The following is a 23,765-nucleotide window of genomic DNA, read 5'->3' as shown; positions in this document are numbered from 1 at the left end:
TCGTAAAGTATTTATGTATACCTATACAATATACAAAAGAGATACAGAAAAACTTCTTCATGCCAACAGAGAACTATTAACATGCCATAGCACAAGTTCAAGCCTTACAGCCATGCCAATCTCAGCCTTAAGTCGTAGCACAGCACAAACTCATTACAGCTTTTTTGTGTAATAAAGTAAACTATTAGGGATAATAATATTAATGGTGCCCAACCTGGAATTTGTGTACTCCGCCCCTAGACATCTTATCCCCTATCCAGTCGAGCCTAAGAGTCTGGAGTCATAGGAGCCTCAAGTCAAGTCTGCAGTCACAAGTCTACAAGTAAGTTAAAGTCACAGGTTAGTCTGTCTCTGTCAAGTCATCAGTCACTGTCATCTATTGTCAAGTCAACGTGGCCGGAAGTTGTGGTGGCGGGGTGTGTGGTGCAGGGCAGATGTTGTTACCCTGGGGGAAGATGGCATTAACCCCTTGTATTTGTGACGCCAGGGCGGGGTTTAGCCTATAAGCACCCGAAGGTATACCGCTGGATCCTGGTCTAGGCACGGGGGCAATAAAGACTCCGACGCCAAGTTACAGACAACGGTAGATTTACTGAGGGTAGACAGTTGGTAAAGTCCATACAGTTCAGCCAGGGCCCAAGGAGGTGACCAGTGACGCAGAGACCTTAAGGGCTTGCTGGGACTTATAGTAGGACTGGACAATTGAATGCAGACCATGCTGACTTGACAGATGACAGGGACTGACTTGACTCATAAAGCTGTGACTTTATCTTACTTGACTTAATGGTGGCTGCAGGACTGGACTTTGAGATCTCCAACACTCGGGACACACACACTAGACAAGACTGCACTGGACCTCAGCTTAGCAGAAGAGCAGATCTCAAAAAGAGAGAGAAGCTCCACCCAGGGGTAATATGGGGGAGACTAGCAGCAGGGAGCTCATAGGTCACTCTTGGGATCACCTGGTCACTGGTACCTCCTGGGTAACAATCACATGACATATCACATGGTATAACTCTTAAAGCAACATTACATTTTATAACAATTTACATGGTAAAACATATTTACAATTGGGAAACAAGTGCAGGGGGCCTTGTGGACACTGAAGGAGGCTGCCTGACAGGACAGCAGGAGCACGGGGTAACACCTCCCGTACTGGGCCACCACAAACTCCCCCTCTTAATTAAAGTTGTCCTCGATTCCCAGTCCTGGAGGGCGATGGACTGAAGTGGCCACTGAGGCCTAGTTACAGTTCCTGGGGCATTTATGTCCTTCTCAAGTCTGGATTACGAAACAATTTAAGGATGAGTCCATGAGGAATGGTGAATGTCCATACATGCTCTTTAAACATATGGGTTTAATTTGACTTTGTAACTGCTTCCTGAAGACACTCAAGACAACAACATACATATCAATATATATAGAATCATGGATTGGGCTGCCGGAGGCTATCTACCCTATGCCTTGGCTGCTGGGGCCCCTCGGTTCTCAACTCTTCTCCCCAGAACTCAATATACGTTGTTACACTATGCAATAGTGTTACCTTTACATTTATCAATTCTGTCACACTACGTGCATTATCTACATATCAGGTGAACCCTCTGGCCAGTAGAGTACCCTGTGCATGTGGAACTTGTGAACTGGGAAGACAAATAATGTTACAGTCCTATCTTAACTATTTGCTATGTGTGGACTACTTTTACCATATGTGAACTGACTATGTGTGGTACATAACTACATTATGAGTTAATCTTTGTACCTGGCGGGAATTTGTCCGTTGGGACCTTTGCAACACCACTTCGGGGTAAACTGGAACTCTTGCATCTTCGGGAGCCCTTGGAGCCTCTGAAGCTGCAGCTAACACTCTTCCTCGACAAATTCAAGAGTGGGTATAGGTCCAGGACTGGCGGAACCCAGAGTTGCTGGTATTTGCACTGGAGAGGCTGGAGACTGAGTTGGTACTCTAGAGACTGGCGTATAGGCCGGAGCCAATGGTGACAAGACTGGGACTGGTGTGGAGACTAGTGTTGGTTGAACCGCCCCGGGGTTGGTGAGACACAGAAGATCGCAGGCTGAGTTGGAGAAAACATGGGGAAATCCACGGATGGGTGGATTCCCTTGCCTGGGACATATTCACAATTCCGACAGTTGGAGGAGGTGGTGCTGGGAGCACTGGTAGATCTTCTTTCAGACACAACTTGATTTGGTTTCGGTGAACAACTAGTGGCTCATACCCAGACTTTTGAACTTCATATACATCAGAGTCCAGATAGGGTATGGCCGTCACCGTGTACGGTTCTGTCTCCCAGATAGAGTCTAACTTGTGGGTCCTTGGAAACTTCCGCAGCCAGACTTTATCGCCCAACTGAAGTGGTTTGGCAGAAGCATGACGGTTATAATTCTCCTGTTGTCTCTGCTGTGCCTCGCCCATCTTCTTGCTGACAATTTCTTTGGCCTTTTGGATTCTTCTCTGGTGGTCAGAGACCCACTCCAGGGAGGCTTGCAGAGAGTTGTTGAACGGGGCTTGGAGCCCAAATGTTCGGTCAGCTGTCCATGGCACCCCATCATCAAGTAGAAAGGGGTGTACCCCGTAGAACAGTGGACTGTGTAATTATAGATCTCCAATAGTTCGGGCAGCAGTCGGGGCCACTCTTCTTGTCTTGACACAGAGGCGGCTCGCAACATTTGGATAAAGACTTGGTTGATGCGCTCACAGAGACCATTTCCCTGGGGGTGATAAGCAGTAGTCCGGAGTTTCTTGCAGGCATGAAATTGTCACAACTCTTGGAAGAGTTGGGCCTCAAAAGCCATTCCCCAGTCCATAAGGACAGACTCCGGACACCCAAGGGTTTGCACCCAATTGGAGTAGAACATCTGGGCTGCTGTCTTGGCTGGATGATCTTTGACGAGGACAACGACAACCCATTTAGAGTAGTGATCCACCATGGTGAAAGCATAAGTGTACCCGGACCGGGTAGGAGACAATTTGACATGGTCTAGCACGACCAACTGGTTAGGCCTTTCACTCTGGATGGAATAGAGTCAATCACCAGAAACCAGATCCAAAGAATTTTGGCACAACAACCCTTTGTGCAGAAACAGTCGCTTCCTCTGTCGCCACAGACGTTTCAGCTCATAATCACACTGGGCCCAGCGTAGATGCGTTGGTATCTTTTTAGCCAGATGGTGGTCCAACAGATACCCCATGACTCGACTTTCATCTTGAAGAGTCTTCCAGGTGTACAGATCTTCTTTAACCTTTTCGGACCTGGGTTCACCGTCCATCAGGTTCATGAACCGTTGATAAAATGGGGGCATCTCCACGTCCTCCTACACGTCTTTGACAGGTAGTTCTTTGCCGAGGGTCTTCCGAGACAGTACATTGGCATTGAAATTTGATTTGCCGCTTCTGCACTTGATGGTGAAACTGTAATTGGCTAATCTTGAAGCCCAACGTTGTTCGATGGCATCCAGTGTTCAGGTGGAACAATGGGTTATTATCCGTGTAGACAGTAAATGGCGTGGCAGCTAAGTAGTCTTTGAACTTTTCGGTCACGGCCCATACCAGGGCAAGAAGTTCTAACTTGAGTGAGTTGTAGTTTGCATCGTTCTTCTCTGCTTTTTGCAGGTTACAACTGGCATAAGCAACTACTTGCTCTTGCCCTTCCTGGACTTGGAACAGGACAACTATTAGACCTTCAAAACTGGCATCGGTATATAACATATAACCGGAACAGCTGACTGTAGTCTGGATACTCCAGGATGGGTGGTTCTGTCAGCAGACGTTTAAGAGCTCGGAACGCTGTCTCTTGCTCTTCGGCCTATTCAACAGGTAGTTTTCATCGTAGTTCTCCTTCACCGTACCCCATAAGAGAGCTGTGAGGGGTTCTGCAATCTGGGCAAAGTGGGAAATGAAGTGGCGGTAGTAGCCGACAAATCCCAGGAAGCTCCTGACATCTTTCACCGTGCGCGAGGTAGGCCAGTTCTTGACAACTTCCCCCTTTTCAGGATTGGGCTTGACTTCTTCGGCGCTGACAACATGACCCAGATAGTGTACCTGAGGTTTGAGCAAGTGACACTTTGACGGCTTGATCTTCAGCCCATGCATGATCAGGGCTTGGAAGACGTCTTACAGATGACTGAGGTGTTCCTGGTAGGACTTGGAATACACAATGACATTGTCCAGGTACAGTAGGACACTTTGAAAATTCAGATGGCCCAGGCACCTTTCAATCAAATGCTGAAACGTAGCAGGGGGATTACATAGCCCAAACTGCATACTTTTAAACTCGAACAGTCCCATGGGTGTCGCAAAGGCGGCCTTCTCATGGTCTTCCACGGCCATGGGCACTTGCCAATATCTGCTGGTTAAGTCAAGGGTGGAGAAGTAAGCAGCAGACCCAAGGGCTGTGAGTGACTCCTCGATCCTTGACAGAGCATAAGCGCCCTTATGTGTGACATTGTTCAGTTTCCTGTAGTTGAAACAGAAGCGGATGGTTCTGTCTTTTTTCTTGACCTGGACAAGTGGCGCCGTCCAGGGACTCTGACTTTGTTGGATGACGTCTGCCTCTTTCATGTCGGCCACCATCTTCTTGACAGTCTGATACATGCCTGCGGCGATCGGGTGGTGTCTTTCCTTGATAGGTGGGCTGTCACCTGTGAGGATTCGGTGTTGGATCATGGACGTTTGCCCGAAATCTGTGGGGTGTTTGATAAAAGTTTCATGGTACCTTTTGGTGACATTGATGACTCCCTTGACTCCAGTGTCATCTTCAACTTGGAGTTGTGCCCACCAGGGCTTGGGAGAACTCATACGGGATCCTTCAGCCACTTGGGCTGCACGCTGTCAGGCCACCATACTTTCTGTTAAGATGTCCTTTGACTCTATGATATACAACTGGGCTACTGGGGTGTATTTGGGTAACACAGTAGCAGCATCAGACAGGTTGACTAACCGGACTGGAACCCTCCCGTTGGTAACGGTGACAAGGCTTCTCACAGCTCGGACAATAGGGTGGTCATCTAGTTGCAGGGCTTGATAGTCTCTATTCTTGACTCCGGGACGTGCACAACACCAGATGCTGGTCTCCGTGTTGGGTTGCAAGGTCACCGACCAGATGTCTTGGACTCGAACTCTGCAGATTTAATCTTGCTTGTTTGCAAACTTCCGCTCCACTTGTAGAACTTTCAAGTGGTGCTGTGCAGCCCACTGGCCTGAAGGGGACATATGGGGAACAGAGGCATGCAAGGCCTCTATTTCAACAATACAGTTTTTCATAGTGTTCATCCCCAGTATAAATTCAGCAGACCCCTTATCTGTCACATTAGTTACAATCACTCCCTGCGCGCCATGTATATGCTCTCCCAACTGAATGGTTAGCTCCCAGTATCCATGTCTGGGAACTGGTTGACCATTACCCGCAACTACTCTGAAGTTAACATCCTCCGGTTCACAAAATAAACTAGCATCCCAATGCTGATAGAATTTTTTTTTAGTTATAGTAGAAACTTGTGACCCTGTATCTATCAATGCCTCCAACGGTACACTTTCTACAATAATTTTTACATAGGGGCAGGAGGCGACAAACTGAGAGTCCTGACTGAGGTCATTCGGGGATTGGACCTGGGGATTGGGAAATCCATTTAAACCCCAACACTGCATTTTCTTCCAATGTCCTGGTTTATTACAATAGGTTGAAATTGCGGGAAGCAGGAGCTGGGGCAGATTTTCTGGGTAAGGGCGGTTCACGTTCAGGTGGGGCAAACCGGGTGGCAAGCTCCTTCACAGCCTTAGTCAGTTGTTCAAAGTCCTGCCTAACACTCTGTAAATCTGAGGCTGCGGTGACTGGCTTAGCAGGTGACACTGGGGCAGGGGCTGGTGATGGTGGTGGTATGGGTCTGGCTAACGCCCCTAATGGCTCTTGGACAGGTGGACAAGCTTCCTCTAACTCAGTCCTGGACTAGCCAGTCTCTTGAAAGCAGGGAATGACAAGTTGGGCTTTTGAACCGCAAACATTCGCAGCTAGGCTTTGTCCCACTTATTATATGCACCATCAATAAATATGTCCATTAACACCTTGTTGCCCTGCTCGGGAGTTATACCATCTAATTTCTGAACAGTTTCTAGGGCATTCTGTAGGGCTACGGCATATGCTCTCAAGGTCTCACCTGGCTTCTGTCGCCTTTCATACAGCCGGAGATGTACCTCTAATGGAGAATGGGACCCAAATACCTGGTACAGTCCTTCAAAGATCTGCTCTACAGTTGCCTTCTCGGAGGCAGGCCAGGTGCGGACTTCCTCTAACGCTGGTCCCTGTAGTTGTCCTGTGAGCAATTGCACCTGTTGGTTAGGAGGAAAAGAGTAAAAGACAAACAAACTCTGGATCCTTTCTTTGAAATCCCTCAGGGTGAAGGGGTCTCCATTGTAGGTAGAGAGGACACGGTTCCCCATGAATACCGGTGCAGATGCTGGAGCACCAGGGTTGTTGATGTGGACTGCAAGCAGGATTGGCAACATTCTGGCCACTGGGGCAGGTGATGATCCCGCTGCTGGAGTTGGAGGGGAACTGTCGCCTGGTTGATCTGGAGAGCCAGGTTCTGACATCTTGTTGAATTTTGAGTGCGCTGTTGCTTTAAGAATAAAAGGTGTTTTCCCCTTTAGGTTAATTGCTGAAGTGCTGCAGCGGCTCAGACTCGGCTAGTGGGAGTACTATAATGAATGCTCCCCCTCTATTTTGCAGGTACCCGGTAGTAATTTGTCTTGCGACCAGACTTGCAGACACTATTGGGTTAATGCTGATAGTTACCGGCATCGGAGACTTGATCCTGGTAATCGTTGGCATTTGCAGAGTCTGCGCTGCAGCGGGTGCTTGATAGAAAACTGCAGAGCCGGACGCAGCCATCGTAACCTCCAATATGGCTGCGCCCAGGGGACTTCCGGTTGTGGTCCGGTCGGCAAAGAGTTTCCCTGAGCAACACAGGGCAGCTCTTTGGTTCCTCCTCACTGTGCTGGAGAGGCGTCACCGCTGGGGACTGATTGGGCACAGCTACGACCACTCGCGCGCGGGAAGCACCGGACCCAATTAACCCTTTCAGGTACCCACTCTCTACAATCCACGATGGCAAATAACAGTCTTTTCTTCACCTCCCCCTCTGTTTCACAAGCGCCACGAGTAAAACACTTTTCACTTGCAAAGTCCCATACAATTTTTTGGCGCAGATTTCAATCGCATCGGCATACGGTTTTTGTTTTGCAGATAATATTGGACACAATTCAGACTAGGGGGAGGACTTGTGGCATAAGGCACACACCCGTATCCTGTTCGTGATGCCAAAAGTTGTGGTGGTGGGGTGTGTGGTGCAGGGCAGATGTTGTTGCCCTAGGAGCAGATGGCATTAACCCCTTGTATTCGTGACGCCACAGTGTGGTTTAGCCTATAAGCACCCGAAGGTATACCGCTGGATCCTGGTCTAGGCACAGGGGCAATAAAGACACCAACGCCAAGTTACGGACAATGGTAGCTTTACTGAGGGTAGACAGTTGGTAAAGTCTATACAATTCAGCCAGGGCCCAAGGAAGTGACCAGTGATGCAGAGACCTTAAGGGCTTGCTGGGACTTGTAGTAGGACTGGACAATTGAATGCAGATCACGCTGACTTGACAGATGACAGGGACTGACTCATAAAGCTGTGACTTTATCTTACTTGACTTGATGGTGGCTGCAGGACTGGACTTTGAGGCCTCCAACACTCTGGACACACACACTAGGCGACTGCACTGGACCTCAGCAGAAGAGCAGAGCTCAAAAAGAGTGAAGATCCACCCAGGGTTTATATGGGGGAGACTAGCAGGGAGCCCATAGGTCACTCTTGGGGTCACCTGGTCACTGGTACCTCCTGGGTAACAATCACATGACATATCACATGATATAACTCTTAATGAAATATTACATTTTATAACACTTTACATGGTAAAACATATTTACAATGGGGAAACAAGTGCAGGGGCCTTGGGGACACTGAAGGAAGCTGCCTGACAGGACAGCAGGAGCACGAGGTAACACCTCCCGTACTTAGCCACCACACACTAAATTGTCTAAAACCACTGCAAGTCCCAGAAAGCCCTTAAGGTCTCTGAAGTCACTGGTCACCTCTGTGGGTCTGGCTACACTGTATAGACTGTACCATCTGTCACTCACAAATACAAGGGGTTAATCCCATCTGCCCCTAGGGTAATTCCATCGGCACTGCATCACACCCCATACAATACTTGCATTGAGGGGGCACGGTGTTGATGTCACGAGCCTCCAGCGCTGAACCCAACGCTCTAAACGAATGCCGGGTGCAGCATGTAGATTGCAGAGGTCCCCAGCGGCGGGACCCCCGAGATCAGACATCTTATCACCTATCCATTAGGGGATAAGATAGATAGGGGATAAGATGTCTAGGAGCGGAGTACCCCTTTAAGAGTCTCTGATCAGCGCAGAAGCACTGAGGTCCAGCATCCTGGTGTTTTCATGCCCACTAGCCACCTACCTTTGGGATTTTGTTATTTCCTGGCTAATTCCTCATTCTAGTTCTTCTGTATTGATCTTCTGGCTTCGGAGCCTTTTGGACTGTGTACCAGTAGCCCGTCTTGTCTACGATTCTGTCATTACATGACTTCCTGGTATGACTTTTTGGACTGTTAACCCTTTGCCTACAAATTCGTGAGACCTCCTGGCTTACTGATCTCTGGACTGCACTGTTGTTTCCCTACAAGTCTTTCTTGGTACTGGCTGTGAGTTTTTGGTCTGAAGTTTACCATTCAGGATGAAACCCCCAGATTCAGTACAGAAAGATAAAGATAGGTGGAGAGAGATAAGGGAAAGATGGATTGGCTGAGCTGCCATTTCCCTATGCCGACACCATCACAAGAAAGTGTCAGGACCGTACTCTGTGAGAATGGTGTGGTGGTGGGAAGTAGGGAAGGTAAGTATAGTTTTTTTCCCCATTTTAAAGCAGCCTGAGCCTAACTATGTGTTAACATTACCCCAGGAACACCCCTTTAACTCAACACCTAAATGACATAGTACATATCAAGTACTGGTTGCAATGACTTGTTAGCTTTTCAGTCCTGGCAGACATTACAGTGTCTGACCGCTGGCCAATACTAAGCTAAGAATATGATACTGTGCTGCAGTCTAAGAATAGGCAATCCTAATACCTGACACTGTAATACTGTAAAAACCTCCATATCGTGAATTTAACCTGTTAAGGACATAGGACGTTCTCTAACGTCCTCACTACCTGGGCTTTAATGCCCAAGGACGTTAGAGAACGTCCTGTTGTATTTCCGGTCTCTGCCGCGCGCCGGGCAGTGATCGGAACTGGATGCCTGCTGAAATGCTTCAGCAGGCATCCAGGGCAAATGCCGAGGGGGGCCATGTATGCCCCCCATGTCGGCGATCGCCGCAAATCGCAAGGGAAATCGCCCTTGCGATCTGCGGTGATACCGAGCTGATCGGGTCTCTGGGACCCGACCGCCCGGTAATTTCGCATGATCCCGGCTGTCACAGACAGCCAGGACCATGCTGAAGTATCGGAGCGAGGTGGCAAGCCTGCCACCTCCTCCGATCCCCTGCGATCCGTCGGTTAACTAACCGACCAATCGCAGGAGGGAGGGCGGTTACTTCCTCCCGTCCTGCCCGGCCCCTTGAAGTCCGGAGAGGACGGGAGGAAGACCGGAGGACGCGGCGGGGGACGGGGGAGTGCTGGGGACCGGCCCCGGTACTTACCTCGTCCCTGAAGACCCGGATCCCGGCGAGGAAGATGGCGGCGGCGGCGACAGGTGAGTAGATCTTCAGCCGCGGTCGGGCCCTTTACAGCAATGCACGTTGCCGTAAAGCGACATGCATTGCTGTATTGGGACCCTGTAAACTACAACTCCCAGCATGCCCAGACAGCCCTTGGCGTCTGGGCATGCTGGGAGTTGCAGTTTTGCAACATCTGGAGGTCCGCAGTTTGGAGACCACTGTGCCCTTCCAGATGTTGCAAAACTACACATCCTCAGCATGCCCTTACTGTCCAGGCATGCTGGGAGTTGTAGTTCTGTAACATCTGGCCCTTCAGATGTTGCAGAACTACAACTCCCAGCATGCCTGGACAGTTTTGGCATACTGGGAGTTGTAGTTTTGCAACATCTGGAAGGGCACAGATTGGGAACCACTGTATTAGTGATCTGCAAACTGTAGTCCTCCAGATGTTGCAAAACTACAACTCCCAGCATGCTGGGAGTTGTAGTTCGGCAACATCTGGCTCTAAAGATGTTGCCGAACTACTACTCCCAGCGTGCCTGAGAATGCTGGGAGTTGTGGTTTTGCAACAACTGGAGGCACACTGGTTGGGAAACATTGTCTGTTTCCTAACTCAGTGTTTCCCAACCGTATGCCTCCAGCTGTTGCAAAACTATAACTACCAGCATGCACTGATAAACTGTGCATGCTGGGAGTTTTAGTTTTGTAACAGCTGGAGGTCCCCCCCCCCCTGTGAATGTACAGGGTACATTCACATGGGCAGGGGGCTTACAGTGAGTATCAGGCTGCAAGTTTGCGATGCAACAAATTTTGCGCGGCAGCTCAAACTCGCAGCGGGAACTTGCTGTAATCCCCCGCCCGTGTGACTGTACCCTAAAAACACTACACTACACTACCACAAAATAAAATAAAAAGTAAAAAACACTACATATACACATACCCCTACACAGCCCCCCTCCCCTCCCAATAAAAATGAAAAACGTCCGGTACGCCACTGTTTCCAAAATGGAGCCTCCAGCTGTTGCAAAACAACAACTCCCAGTATTGCTGGACAGCCGTTGACTGTCCAAGCATGCTGGGAGTTTTTCAACAGCTGGAGGCACCCTGTTTGGGAATCACTGGCGTAGAATACCCCTATGTCCACCCCTATGCAAATCCCTAATTCAGGCCTCAAATGCGAATGGCGCTCTCACTTTGGAGCCCTGTCGTATTTCAAGGCAACAGTATAGGGTCACATATGGGGTATCGCCGTACTCGGGAGAAATTGTGTTACAAATTTTGGGGGGATTTTTCTCCTTTAACCCCTTATGAAAAGGTGAAGTTGGGGTCTACAACAGCGTGTTAGTGTAAAAAAAAAAAAATTTTTTACACTAACACGCTGGTGTTGCCCTATACTGTTCATTTTGACAAGAGGTAAAAGGGAAAAACGCCCCCCAAAATTTGTAATGCAATTTCTCCCGACTACGGAGATACCCCATAAGTGGGCGCAAACTTCTCTGGGGGCGCACAACAAGGCCCAGAAGGGAGAGTGCACCATGTACATTTGAGGTGATTTGCACAGGGGTGGCTGATTGTTACAGCGGTTTTGACAAACGCAAAAAAAAAAAACCCCACATGTGACCCCATTTCGGAAACTACACCCCTTACGGAATATAATGAGGGGTGAAGTGAGAATTTACACCCCACAGGTGTCTGACAGATCTTTGGAAGAGTGGGCTGTGCAAATTAAAAATTTTGTACAGCCCACTGTTCCAAAGTTCTGACAGACACCAGTGGGGGGTAAATGCTCACTGTACCCCTTGTTACGTTCCTCAAGGGGTCTAGTTTCCAAAATGGTATGCCATGTGGGACTTATTTTGCTGTCCTGGCACCATAGGGGCTTCCTAAATGCGACATGCCCCCCGAGCAAAATTTGCTCTCCAAAAGCCAAATATGACTCCTTCTCTTCTGAGCATTGTAGTTAGCCCGTAGTGCACTTCAGGTCCACTTATGGGGTACCTTCATACTCAGAAGAGATGGGGTTACAAATTTTTGGGGGTATTTTCTGCTATTAACCCTTGCAAAAATGTGAAATTTGGGGGGAAACACACATTTTAGTGAAAATTTTTTTTTTTTTTTACATATGCAAAAGTCGTGAAACACCTGTGGGGTATTAAGGTTCACTTTACCCCTTGTTACGTTCCCCAAGGGGTCTAGTTTCCAAAATGGTATGCCATGTGGGGATTTTTTGCTGTTCTGGTACCATAGGGGCTTCCTAAATGCAACATGCCCCCCAAAAACTATTTCAGAAAAACGTACTCTCCAAAATTCCCTTGTCGCTCCTTCGCTTCTGAGCCCTCTACTGCGCCCGCCGAACACTTTACATAGACATATGAGATATGTGCTTACTCGAGAGAAATTGGGCTACAAATATTAGTATAAATTTTATCTTTTACCCCTTGTAAAAATTCAAAAATTGGGTCTACAAGAACATGCGAGTGTAAAAAATGAAGATGGTGAATTTTCTCCTTCACTTTGCTGCTATTGCTGTGAAACACCTAAAGGGTTAAAACGCTCACTGAATGTCATTTTGAATACTTTGGGGGGTGCAGTTTTTATAATGGGGTCATTTGTGGGGTATTTCTAATATGAAGACCCTTCAAATCCACTTCAAACCTGAACTGGTCCCTGAAAAATAGTGAGTTTGAAAATTTTGTGAAAAATTGGAAAATTGCTGCTGAACTTTGAAGCCTCTGGTGTCTTCCAAAAGTAAAATCACGTCAATTTTATGATGCAAACATAAAGTAGACATATTGTATTTGTGAATAAAAAATTTTTTTTATTTGGAATATCCATTTTCCTTACAAGCAGAGAGCTTCAAAGTTAGAAAAATGCTAAATTTTCAATTTTTTCAGCAAATTTTTAAATTTTTCACTATGAAACGATGCAAGTATCGACAAAATTTTACCAATAACATAAAGTAGAATATGTCACGAAAAAACTATCTCGGAATCAGAATGATAGGTAAAAGCATTCCAGAGTTATTAATGTTTAAAGTGACAGTGGTCAGATGTTCAAAAAACGCTCCGGTCCTAAGGTGTAAAATGGCCTGGTCCTTAAGGGGTTAAAGGGGTACTCCGGTGGAAAACTTTTTTTTTTTTTTTTTTTTAAATCAACTGGTACCAGAAAATTAAACAGATTTGTAAATTACCTATATTAAAAAATCTGAATCCTTCCAGTACTTATTAGCTGCTGAATACTACAGAGGAAATTCTTTTCTTTTTGGAACACAGTGCTCTCTGCTGACATCTCTGTCCATTTTCGGAACTGTCCAGAGTAGGAGAAAATCCCTATAGCAAACATATGCTGCTCTGGACAGTTCCTAAAATGGACAGAGATGTCAGCAGAGAGCACTGTGTCCATGATGTCAGCAGAGAGCACTGTGTTCCAAAAAGAAAAGAATTTCCTCTGTAATATTCAGCAGCTAATAAGTACTGGAAGGATTAAGATTTTTATAGAAGTAATTTACAAATCTGTTTAACTTTCTGGCACCAGTTAAAGTTTTCCACCGAAGGACCCCTTTAATTTGGAAGAAAAAAATAAACTGGTCCCTCATAGGGACATGAAAATAATAAATTCCATAGTCAACAACTAAAGTTGAAATCCAATATGTTGTCAAAGGACAGTCACAAGGCCCCCACTATTGATACCACTGGAAGATTTCACTGAATTCAACTTTTTTTTTTTAAGGTGTATGGCCAAAGAGCGAGGTATATAGTGGGGGTTGGTATAGTCTTCCAAAATACAAATTCATTCTCCTAGAGCCCCCAACATGTATGTGCACTATGATCATATCCCGGGAGAGATGTATGGAGATAGTTGTTTTAGTCCACACCTCCACTATGCACCTTTGTTCTTATAATGGCAGGTTAAGAAGTGAACCCTCTGCAGTGCTCTGGTACCCATTTACAGGCTGCTGCTGTATGAAGGTTGTAGTGTGACTGCAGTTTAATGCGTACATTGCTTTTTGTACATGTGTATACACTAGGGTGGCCACCTGGCTGGTATTTCTATATTAAAAAAACTGGCAGTGCAATGGCCGGTATATATTCAACCAATCCTCCAACTCCCGGAATGTTGCACCATAACCTATACCAGTGTTTCCCAACCAGAGCACCTCCAGCTGTTGCAAAACTACAACTCCCAGCATGCTGGAAGTTGTAGTTTTGCAACTGCTGGAGGCACCCCTGGTTGGGAAACACTGACCTATACTATATACTACTATATGGTCTAACATGCTGGGAGTTGTAGTTTTGCAACAGCTGGAGGCACCCCTGGTTGGAAAAAACTGACCTATACTATATACTACTATATACTACAACATGCTGGGAGTTGTAGTTTTGGAACAGCTGGAGGCACCCCTGGTTGGAAAACACTGACCCATACTATATACTACAACATGCTGGGAGTTGTATTTTTGGAACAGCTGGAGGCCCCCCTGGTTGGGAAACACTGACCTATACTATATACTACTATATACTACAACATGCTGGGAGTTGTAGTTTTGGAACAGCTGGAAGCACCCCTGGTTGGAAAACACTGACCCATACTATATACTACTATATACTACAACATGCTGGGAGTTGTAGTTTTGGAACAGCTGGAGGCACCCCTGGTTGGGAAACACTGACCTATACTATATACTACTATGTACTACAACATGCTGGGAGTTGTAGTTTTGGAACAGCTGGAGGCACCCCTGGTTGGGAAACACTGACCTATACTATATACTACTATATACCACAACATGCTGGGAGTTGTAGTTTTGGAACAGCTGGAGGCCCCCCTGGTTGGGAAACACTGACCTATACTATATACTACTATATGGTCTAACATGCTGGGAGTTGTAGTTTTGCAACTGCTGGAGGCACCCCTGTTTGGGAAACACTGACCTATACTATATGCTACTATAAAGTCCAACATGCTGGGAGTTGTAGTTTTGCAACAGCTGGAGGCACCCCTGGTTGGGAAACATTGATCTATAGTATATACTACTATATAGTACAACATGCTGGGAGTTGTAGTTTTGCAACAGCTGGAGGCACGGAAACATTGACCTATACTAAATACTACTATATGGTCTAACATGCTGGGAGTTGTAGTTTTGCAACTGCTAGAGGCACCCCTGGTTGGAAAACACTGACCTATACTATATACTACAACATGCAGGGAGTTGTAGTTTTGGAACAGCTGGAGGCACCCTTTGTTGGGAAACACTGACCTATACTATTTACTACTATATGGTCTAACATGCTGGGAGTTGTAGTTTTGCAATTGCTGGAGGCACCCCTGGTTGGGAAAACACTGACCTATACTACATACTACTATATAGTCCAACATGCTGGGAGTTGTAGTTTTGCAACAGCTGGAGGCACCCCTGGTTGGGAAATATTGACCGTTACTACATACTACTATATAGTCCAACATGCTGGGAGTTGTAGCTTTGCAACAGCTGGAGGCACCCCTGGTTGGAAAACAGTGATGTATACTATATACTACTATATGATTCAACATGCTGGGAGTTGTAGTTTTTGTTTGGGGCAGCTGCTGAGCCACAGGCTGTATCAGGGAATGCTGGGAGTTGTAGTTAGTAACTAACTGCAACTCCCAAATTTAATATATATATATATAAAAAAAATGCGAAAACCCACTTAAAAACAAAAATGGTACTTTTAAAAACTACAGGTGCCAAAAATGAGCCCTCATATAGGCCCATATGAGGAGAAATATAAAAGTTATAGGGGTCAGAAAATTTCCCCCGCATATGCGTATCCTGCGATGTCACGCATATATAATAAATTATGCAAATTAGCATGGGCAGGAAAAGTGGCAACCCTAATATACACTGAGGCGTTAAGATATACAAGGGTTAAAGGGGTTTCCCAAGTAAAATGTATTTACGATCTATCCTCAAGATAGCTCATCAATGCCGACATCCACTGCCCCGACATCCAATGCCACAACATTCCCTGTGAAACAGAGCAAGAATCAGACAGCGCCGTACATTGTGTAGTGGCCATGTTGGATTACTGCAGCTCTGAGCTGAAGTTATCCAGTAAGTAATCCAGTCTGTTTCAATGTGCAAGGTGGTGCCATTACTCTGGCACACAATTGATTGGTCGGATAGGTCACCAATACATTTTGCCCCCCAAAAAAACATTATTTTTCTGTACTGCCACCACTGCCCTTCAGTCAGGCTTCTGCCCTGGAAGAAACTTTAATTTTTCTCTTCCCAAAAGGGCTGGAAGCAGTTTAAAGGGGTTCATCAACTGGTGCCAGAAAGTTAAACAGATTTGTAAATTACTTGTATTAAAAAATCTTAATCCTTCCAGTACTTATCAGCTGCTGTATGATCCATAGAAAGTTCTTTTCTTTTTGAATTTCCTTTCTGTCTGACCACAGTGCTCTCTGCTGACAACTCTGTCCATGTCAGGAACTGTCCAAAGCAGGAGAGGTTTTCTATGGGGATTTGCTCCTATTCTGGACAGTTCCTGACATGGACAGAGGTGTAAGCAGAGAGAACTGTGGTCAGAAAGACAGGAAATTCAAAAAGAAAAGAACTTCCTGTGGGTCATACAGAAGCTGATAAGTTCTGGAAGGATTAAGATTTTTTAATAGAAGTAATTTACTTAAATCTGTTTAACTTTCTGGCACCAGTTGATTTAAAAAAAAAAGGTTTTCCAGTGGAGTACTCCTTTAAACAAGTTAGTCTAGACTTGGCCAGAAAAGTGTTAAGGTGTCTCTTAGCTCTTCTGCTTCAGACTAGACCATTAACCTGCTCTGCTCCGGCTTTGCTAGAGAAGTTTAATCTTGTTTCAAGTTGCTAATTCCAAACAAAGTCAGCACTGGGTCAGTCGCAGTGAATCACGGCACCATTGGCATTTAGGAAGGTGTATTGTCTCCAGTCCATGCCGAGAAGGTACTGTTGTTCTACATTCGTGTTCCTGCTTCACAAAGGGCTAGTTTATCAAGCCAGAAGATATATAAGCTGTACACGTGCTCTTCTGCTATCACTGGACTCTATATGGCCTTTCGGTTGGAATCAGTGCTGCGTGAATTACAGGTCACAGACTATTTAGCCTTATGTCCTGCAATAGAGTATCTATACCTCATACTCTGTGCTGTAAGAAGTCTGAACTCTAGCATTGGTGTGCACAGAGGATCACCAGTAAAGTTGTTTCTGTTTTCAAATTTACACTCGTGTCTGGTTCAAGTTATTCTCATCACGAGTACACTAGCGCCCAGATACCATTGAGTCAAGGACTTTATTAACAGTGCAGAACCCCAATTACAAAATCACAAAAGTCGCAGGGACCCCAGGAGAACATACAGAGTCCAGACAGACAACAAAGCTACTACAAACACAATAGACTTTACTAAAGGTACTACTACCCCCAGCTACCCTTCACCCCTCGTGGGCACCATGCTATACCTTGAAGAACAACCCTACCTAATCAACTAATATTCATAAATCAGATATGTAAAGTAAGAGCTACTTACCACTAGTGTCATTGGTACCAATGAGATACAACCCATTATCTCGGATGTTGCCTTGTAAACCAATTCTGTGATAGACCTTCCCATCGCTAGAATAGATCACCAATGTGTAATCCTGAACTTGGGCTCCGGGGGGTCCCTTAAGTTCAATGAAATTGTATGCGATAGATCCCTGCAACACCCCCACCTCGCTGATGAAAATCATGGGAGTAAAAGGTGTCCCAGGATAAGTAGAGACTGTAGACAGGCTTGAGGTAACAAAGGGAGCTCTGGAAGTTAATTCAGTCTCACAGTCATTCTTCGTAAGAGGCGTAATCCTAGTGATCTAGAATAGAAAGCAAAATGTGACTCATTGTAAAATGTTATCATCCCATGTTGTGTTTAATGATTAATAGCAATCAATTATAATGAAGATTGGGCCCTAAGGGATAGCACCGCATCACTGTGGACCATCAAGTCCAATGGTTCTGGATCCCAAGGAAGAGTATCCAAGATCTCCATAAACAGGTTATGGGCTAAAACCCATGTTTCTTCATGGTAGACGTCTGTGGGGAAATTGTATTAAATGCCCTATGTGGTCTTCAAAACTTCCCATAGGACATATAACTGTGATGTATGGTGTATGTGTCATGATATAGCACTATGGAGAGAACAGTAGGGTCCGGCACTGACCCGACTAGGGTGAGTCCGCTATAGTGTGAAGCAGCAGCGTGAGCTTGCTGACTATGGACATATGGTGGTGCAATGTCCGTAGAAGATAAATGGCAATGTAACGGATAGAAGACACGGAACAGCACTCACCATCCAACTGATCTTTATTTCCAAGCGTTCGGAAGGATCTGAAGTAGACCCAGGTGGAGGCCGGGAGCACAGCCGGGGCAGACTGTTTCACGCAATTAGCGCTTCCTCAAGCCGGTGTACACCGGCTTGAGGAAGCGCTAATTGAGTGAAACAGTCTGTCCCGGCTGTGCTCCCCGCCTCCACCTGGGTCTACTTCAGATCCTTCCGAACGCTTGGAAATAAAGATCACTTGGATGGTGAGTGCTGTCCCGTGTCTTCTACGCGTTACATTGTATGTGTCATGAGTCACATTAGTCAGATTTCGGATAATTCTGTTGCTGAAATTGTTCAGCGCAAAGAAAGAACATGTTCATTCTTTGCCTGGAATTCCGCGAGTACTGCATAGCCCGCGGTCCTACCACCTAAGTATTTTCGCCGGTGACCACCTGATGGAATTGGATTCCGCAGTGTGAACATACCCTAAGAGGACCAAATTTCTCTTCTCCTACATAAGGCCACACCAGTATTCTAAATGACACATAGTAGGTGGGGTCCAGGCAGTGCTGGTGCAAGGATTTTTGCCATCTAATTTTGCCATCCTTTGACCCTGTCCATTGGCTCACCATTTGATACACCCTACCTTACTACTGGAGTGATGCACTGTAACAAACCCCCTCCTCATGTAATCACCTTACTACTGGGGTGACACACTGTAACAAACCTCCTCCTCATATAATCTCCTTACTACTGGAGTGATGAACTGTAACAAACCTCCTCCTCGTGTAATCACCTTAATACAGGGGTGACACACTGTAACAAACCTCCTCCTCATGTAATCACCTTAATACTGGGGTGACACACTGTAACAAACTATCTCCTCCGTATAATATCCTTACTACTGGGGTGACACACTGTAACAAACCTCCTCCTCATGTAATCTCCTTACTACTGGAGTGATGCACTGTAACAAACCTCCTCCTCATGTAATCACCTTACTACTGGGGTGACACACTGTAAAAAACCTCCTCCTCGTGTAATCACCTTAATACTGGGGTGACACACTGTAACAAACCTCCTCCTCATGTAATCACCTTAATACTGGGGTGACACACTGTAACAAACCTCGTCCTCATGTAATTACCTTACTACTGGGGTGACACACTGTAACAAACCTCCTCCTCATGTTATCACCTTACTACTACGGTGACACACTGTAACCAACCTCCTCCTCATGTAATCACCTTACGACTTGGGTGACACACTGTAACCAATCTCCTCCTCATGTAATTACCTTACTACTGGGGTGACACACTGTAAGAAACCCCCTCCTCATGTAATCACCTTAATACTGGGGTGACACACTGTAACAAACCTCCTCCTCATGTAATCTCCTTACTACTGGGGTGACACACTGTAACAAACCTTCTCCTCATGTAATCTCCTTACTACTGGGGTGACACACTGTAACAAACCCCCTCCTCATGTAATCACCTTACTACGGGGGTGACACACTGTAACAAACCTCCTCCTCATGTAATATCCTTATTACTGGGGTGACACACTGTAACAAACCCCTCCTCATGTAGTCTCCTTACTACTGGGGTGACACACTGTAACAAAACCCCTCCTCATATAATCACCTTACTACGGGGGTGACACACTGTAACAAACCTCCTTTTAATGTAATCACCTACTACTGGGGTGACACACTGTAACAAAATCCCTCCTCACGTGACGGTTCTGGCTGGGCGGGGGCTTCAGATGAGCGGCGGGTGCTTCAGATGCTAGCTGGTTGCTAACTTCCTTGCATCGGATAGAGCGGCGTCCACCCATAAAGAGGGCCTCTAGGCAGCTGCCTATTTTGCAGAACCGACCCTGGGTCAGGGAACTTTAGGTTACACCTGGAAACCTGTTCCATTTTGACACTGCTGGCCCTTCTAAACTCCAATCTGACCCTTGGGACTCATGACTTATGTGAGGTCATTTTTTTATTGTACCTTAAAGCTGGAATGATCCAACAGTGTAAAACCATGGCAGCGACTCAAAGACTCATCCTCCACCAGAAATCTTTCATCTTCACATATAGCTTGCTGTTTCGGAGTTAAAACATTAAGAAGGCCAGAAGCGTCATCTCTTGCTTGTGAGACGTACACCACAGCGTCCACCAGCCCATCATTAGTCACAGGTTTGTTGACAATATATTCCTTTCCCGGACGATAATACAGAGCGACAGCATCTGCCCCATTCTGTATGGTGTTTGAACGTAACACAATGTGAGGCTTTGGTGTCACCTTGGCACTGCCTACCAGGAAGTAGCCATTCTTATCCGTGTAGTGCCCCTTGAGGTTCAGAACACTGTATACCAAATTGTTTTTTCCATTGATGAGCACAAGCCAGTAACCAGCAAGGCTGACCGAGCTATTGCTTGTGTGGTAAAGCTCCACAAATTCCGTATCTTCAGCTGATCCTGGATTATTGGGGTTCACTTCACTGATCAGAAGTACAGGAGGCGTGCTGGTCGGGGGTCCTGTAGAAATAGAAGCTATCAGGTCAATAGTACCATGGTAACCATTACGAATCAAAAAGATAAAGATAACACAAAAAATGTTGACCCTAATAATCTGCCCTATGTCCGTTTAAGCAATATGCCTTTATTATTCCATTTTTTATAACTTGTTTGAACAAGTGTCACAGCAAATCAATTCAACCATCTAAATCGATACCATCAAACAATGATACACCCTTACAGAATCCATGACTCCATAGTGGGAAGTAATATGGTGTGAAGGTAACGTGTATACAGGGACTGTCAGACTGGGGGTCTGTGGGCCCATCAGAGGAAATGGCTTTGAGGCCCACCGTACATCTATTCAGAACATATGCACATTCCCTTTTAAAAGGGTTGTCCAGTGGAAAACTTTTTTTTTTTTTTTTTATCAACTGGTGCCAGAAAGTTAAACAGATTAGTAAATGACTTCTATTAAAAAATCTCAATCCTTCCAGTACTTATTAGCTGCTGAATACTGCAGAGGAAATTCTTTTTTTTTTTTGGAACACAGAGCTTTCTGCTGACATCACGAGCACAGTGCTCTCTGCTGACACCTCTGTCCATTTTAGGAACTGTCCAGAGCAGCATGTTTTTGCTATGGGGATTTTCTCCTACTCTGGACAGTTCTTAAAATGGACAGAGGTGTCAGCAGAGAGCACTGTGCTCGTGATGTCAGCAGAGAGCTCTGTGTTCCAAAAAGAAAAGAACTTCCTCTGTAGTATTCAGCAGCTAATAAGTACTGGAAGGATTAAGATTTTTTAATAGAAGTAATTTACAAATCTGTTTAACTTTCTGGCACCAGTTGATTAAAAAAATATATATATATATTTTCCACCGGAGTACCTTTAAATGGCATTGTAATTTTTTTTTTTTTTTTGGACATATCAAAAATAAGGTTTTTGAATCGTCATTTAAGAAATAGACCATAGTGATGAGTGATTGAGTCCAATATCACCTCCAAATGGGGTTGTCTTCTGCTGGACCTTAGGGACCATTATTGTGGCAAAGCCAGGGCCCAATGGGGACTGCTCTAGTAGTTTGGTGAGCCAGTTGACCTCTGAGTATGACAATTGTGGTTGATTTCCTCATACTTTTAGACGCTAATTCAGCATTGACTAATAGCTTCCTGGCAGAAACCAACCCTACGCACTACTTGACACATAAAATAGGGAAGTACAATAATAAATCTTATAGGTTATTTGTGAATATTCCCATATGATACTGAATATAGTGGAAGTGATTGGCTCCCAAGTCACCTCCAAATAGGGTTGTCTTCTGCTGGACCTCGAGGCCTGTTATTGTAGAAAAGCCTGAGCCCAATGGAGGATCCTCTGGTACTTTGAAGGTCCAGTCTACCCTGGAACTACCTTTGAATGTGACAATTATGAAGTTTTGCTTTTTTTCTACAGAAAATCATTTACTTTTAGACAGTGATTCAGCTTTACTTTGGCAGGCCAGTCACCCATGTCCACCTTTAAATAGGTCAACTATGAAGTATTACTCCAGATAACCATATACTTGTACGAATCTAGCTGCAATAACTGCGCACTGAAATACCCAATGAAGGAGATTTATCAAAATCTGTGCAAAGGAAAAATTGCCCAGTTGCCCATAGCAACCAATCAGATCACTTCTTTCATTTTCTAGAGGCCTTTTCAGAAAAATGAAAGAAGCGATCTGATTGGTTGCTATGGGCAACTGGGCAACTTTTCCTCTGGACAGGTTTTGATAAATCTCCCCCACTGTGAGCACTTTTATATAATATCTTATAATTTTTTTATAATAATTATATATATATATATATATATATATATATATATATATATATTAGTATTATTATTATTATTATTATTTTTTCTTATAATTTTAATATGTATTACCTAGAGTTGGAGTTGGCTTCTCATCAGCTTGTGGGCAGACGGTGAAGGTAGCATTCTTGTTCTGCACATTAATAACTCTCCCTATTAATACAAAGGGCAGGGCGACATCAAGTTCGGCGTTTTGAGGTGATAATGTAGCGTTCGGTCTGACATGAAGAGTCAACTGGTGTGACTGGCAAGTGAGATTGGCATCTACATAGAAATAAAGAAATCAGTTAGAGGTAGTCAACTCAATGGGGCACTCCGCTGCCGGCGTCACGCCCCCTCCCATAGACTTGCATTGATGGGGCGGGGTGTGACGTCATGGGGGGGAGCATGTTCAGGGTCACAGAAGTGGCACGGGTACATATCAGGTATTTACAGAATATCTACAGGATCTGTTGCCTTAATAGGAACCTTCACTCATTACTTTGAGGAGATAAAAACCCGCTCTGATGATGGCGGCAAAGATGCATGGTTTGTTACAGTACGTATAGTTAGTTGCAACAAGGACTGCACTTGCCAGAGCACATAACCAGGGCCAGCAGGAACCCTCAGGGGAAAAAAAATAAACAATTCCCATTGCTTGACAGGAAGCAGGGATCTTGACACACGTTCCATGCATTCTCTATGGGAGCACTGGAAATACATGGGTGATGTACTCAAGTGCTTCTTTCACTCCCATGGACACACATCCCATTAAATAGCAGATAAAAATTATACCGTAAACCTTAAAGGGGTACTCCGCCCCAGACATATTATCCCCTATTCAAAGGATAGGCAATGGCAATGATTTCACAAACACGGCGTAGCCGTGAAGTCACGAGCCTCTGGTTCTGAACCCGACGCCGGGTGCGCAGGGTGCAGCACGGAGATAGCAGGTGTCCCCAGTGGCGGGACCCCCATGATCAGACATCTTATACCCTATCCTTTGGATAAGGGATAAGATGTCTAGGGGCGGAGTATCCCTTTAAAGCTTTTTTTAATCCATAAGAAAAATGTTCAATTAACATACAAACAGTCTCAACACAGAAGACTCAACGGGTTTCTTGGCGAACCACCTAATTATAAGTCTGAGACTTATGATTAAGTGGTTAACCACGAAACGCGTTAAGCCGCTATACTTGTGGAATGTCCGTGCACTACTAGGCTGATTGTTTGCCTTTGTTTTTGCACCCCCATTTAAGGTGTCCCCTTCCACACACACATAGTATATGGGGTAGAATAGGTGTAATACCAAGCTTGGTT

At 45.4% G+C, this 23,765-nt stretch overlaps 1 protein-coding gene and 1 long non-coding RNA gene across 4 annotated transcripts in view; one reads left to right on the top strand and one right to left on the bottom strand.

Annotated features, from left to right (window-relative positions):
* LOC130284591 (uncharacterized) overlaps positions 1–23,765 on the bottom strand; it is a 53,633-nt gene that overhangs the window by 17,765 nt on the left and 12,103 nt on the right. The window contains exons 7-9 of one of the 2 annotated variants that reach the window (XM_056535067.1): positions 22,539–22,730; positions 20,108–20,652; positions 17,334–17,655 (exon numbers count right to left, since the gene is read on the bottom strand). In XM_056535067.1, the coding sequence (XP_056391042.1) occupies positions 17,334–17,655; positions 20,108–20,652; positions 22,539–22,730 (1,059 nt within the window). The remainder of the gene's footprint in view (positions 1–17,333; positions 17,656–20,107; positions 20,653–22,538; positions 22,731–23,765) is intronic. The other variant, XM_056535069.1, reaches the window with a different exon arrangement.
* Positions 7,011–23,765, top strand: part of LOC130284592 (uncharacterized) — a 29,268-nt gene continuing 12,513 nt past the window's right edge. The window contains exon 1 of one of the 2 annotated variants that reach the window (XR_008847101.1): positions 7,011–7,095. This is a non-coding gene — a long non-coding RNA (uncharacterized LOC130284592). Of the gene's footprint in view, positions 7,096–22,350; positions 22,403–23,765 lie in introns of those variants that run through there. The other variant, XR_008847100.1, reaches the window with a different exon arrangement.

The sequence above is a fragment of the Hyla sarda genome, chromosome 8 (assembly GCF_029499605.1).
Source record: "Hyla sarda isolate aHylSar1 chromosome 8, aHylSar1.hap1, whole genome shotgun sequence".
Lineage (NCBI taxonomy): Eukaryota > Metazoa > Chordata > Amphibia > Anura > Hylidae > Hyla > Hyla sarda.
Note: the sequence above shows the minus strand (reverse complement) of the source record. Positions and strands in the feature narration are given on the sequence as shown.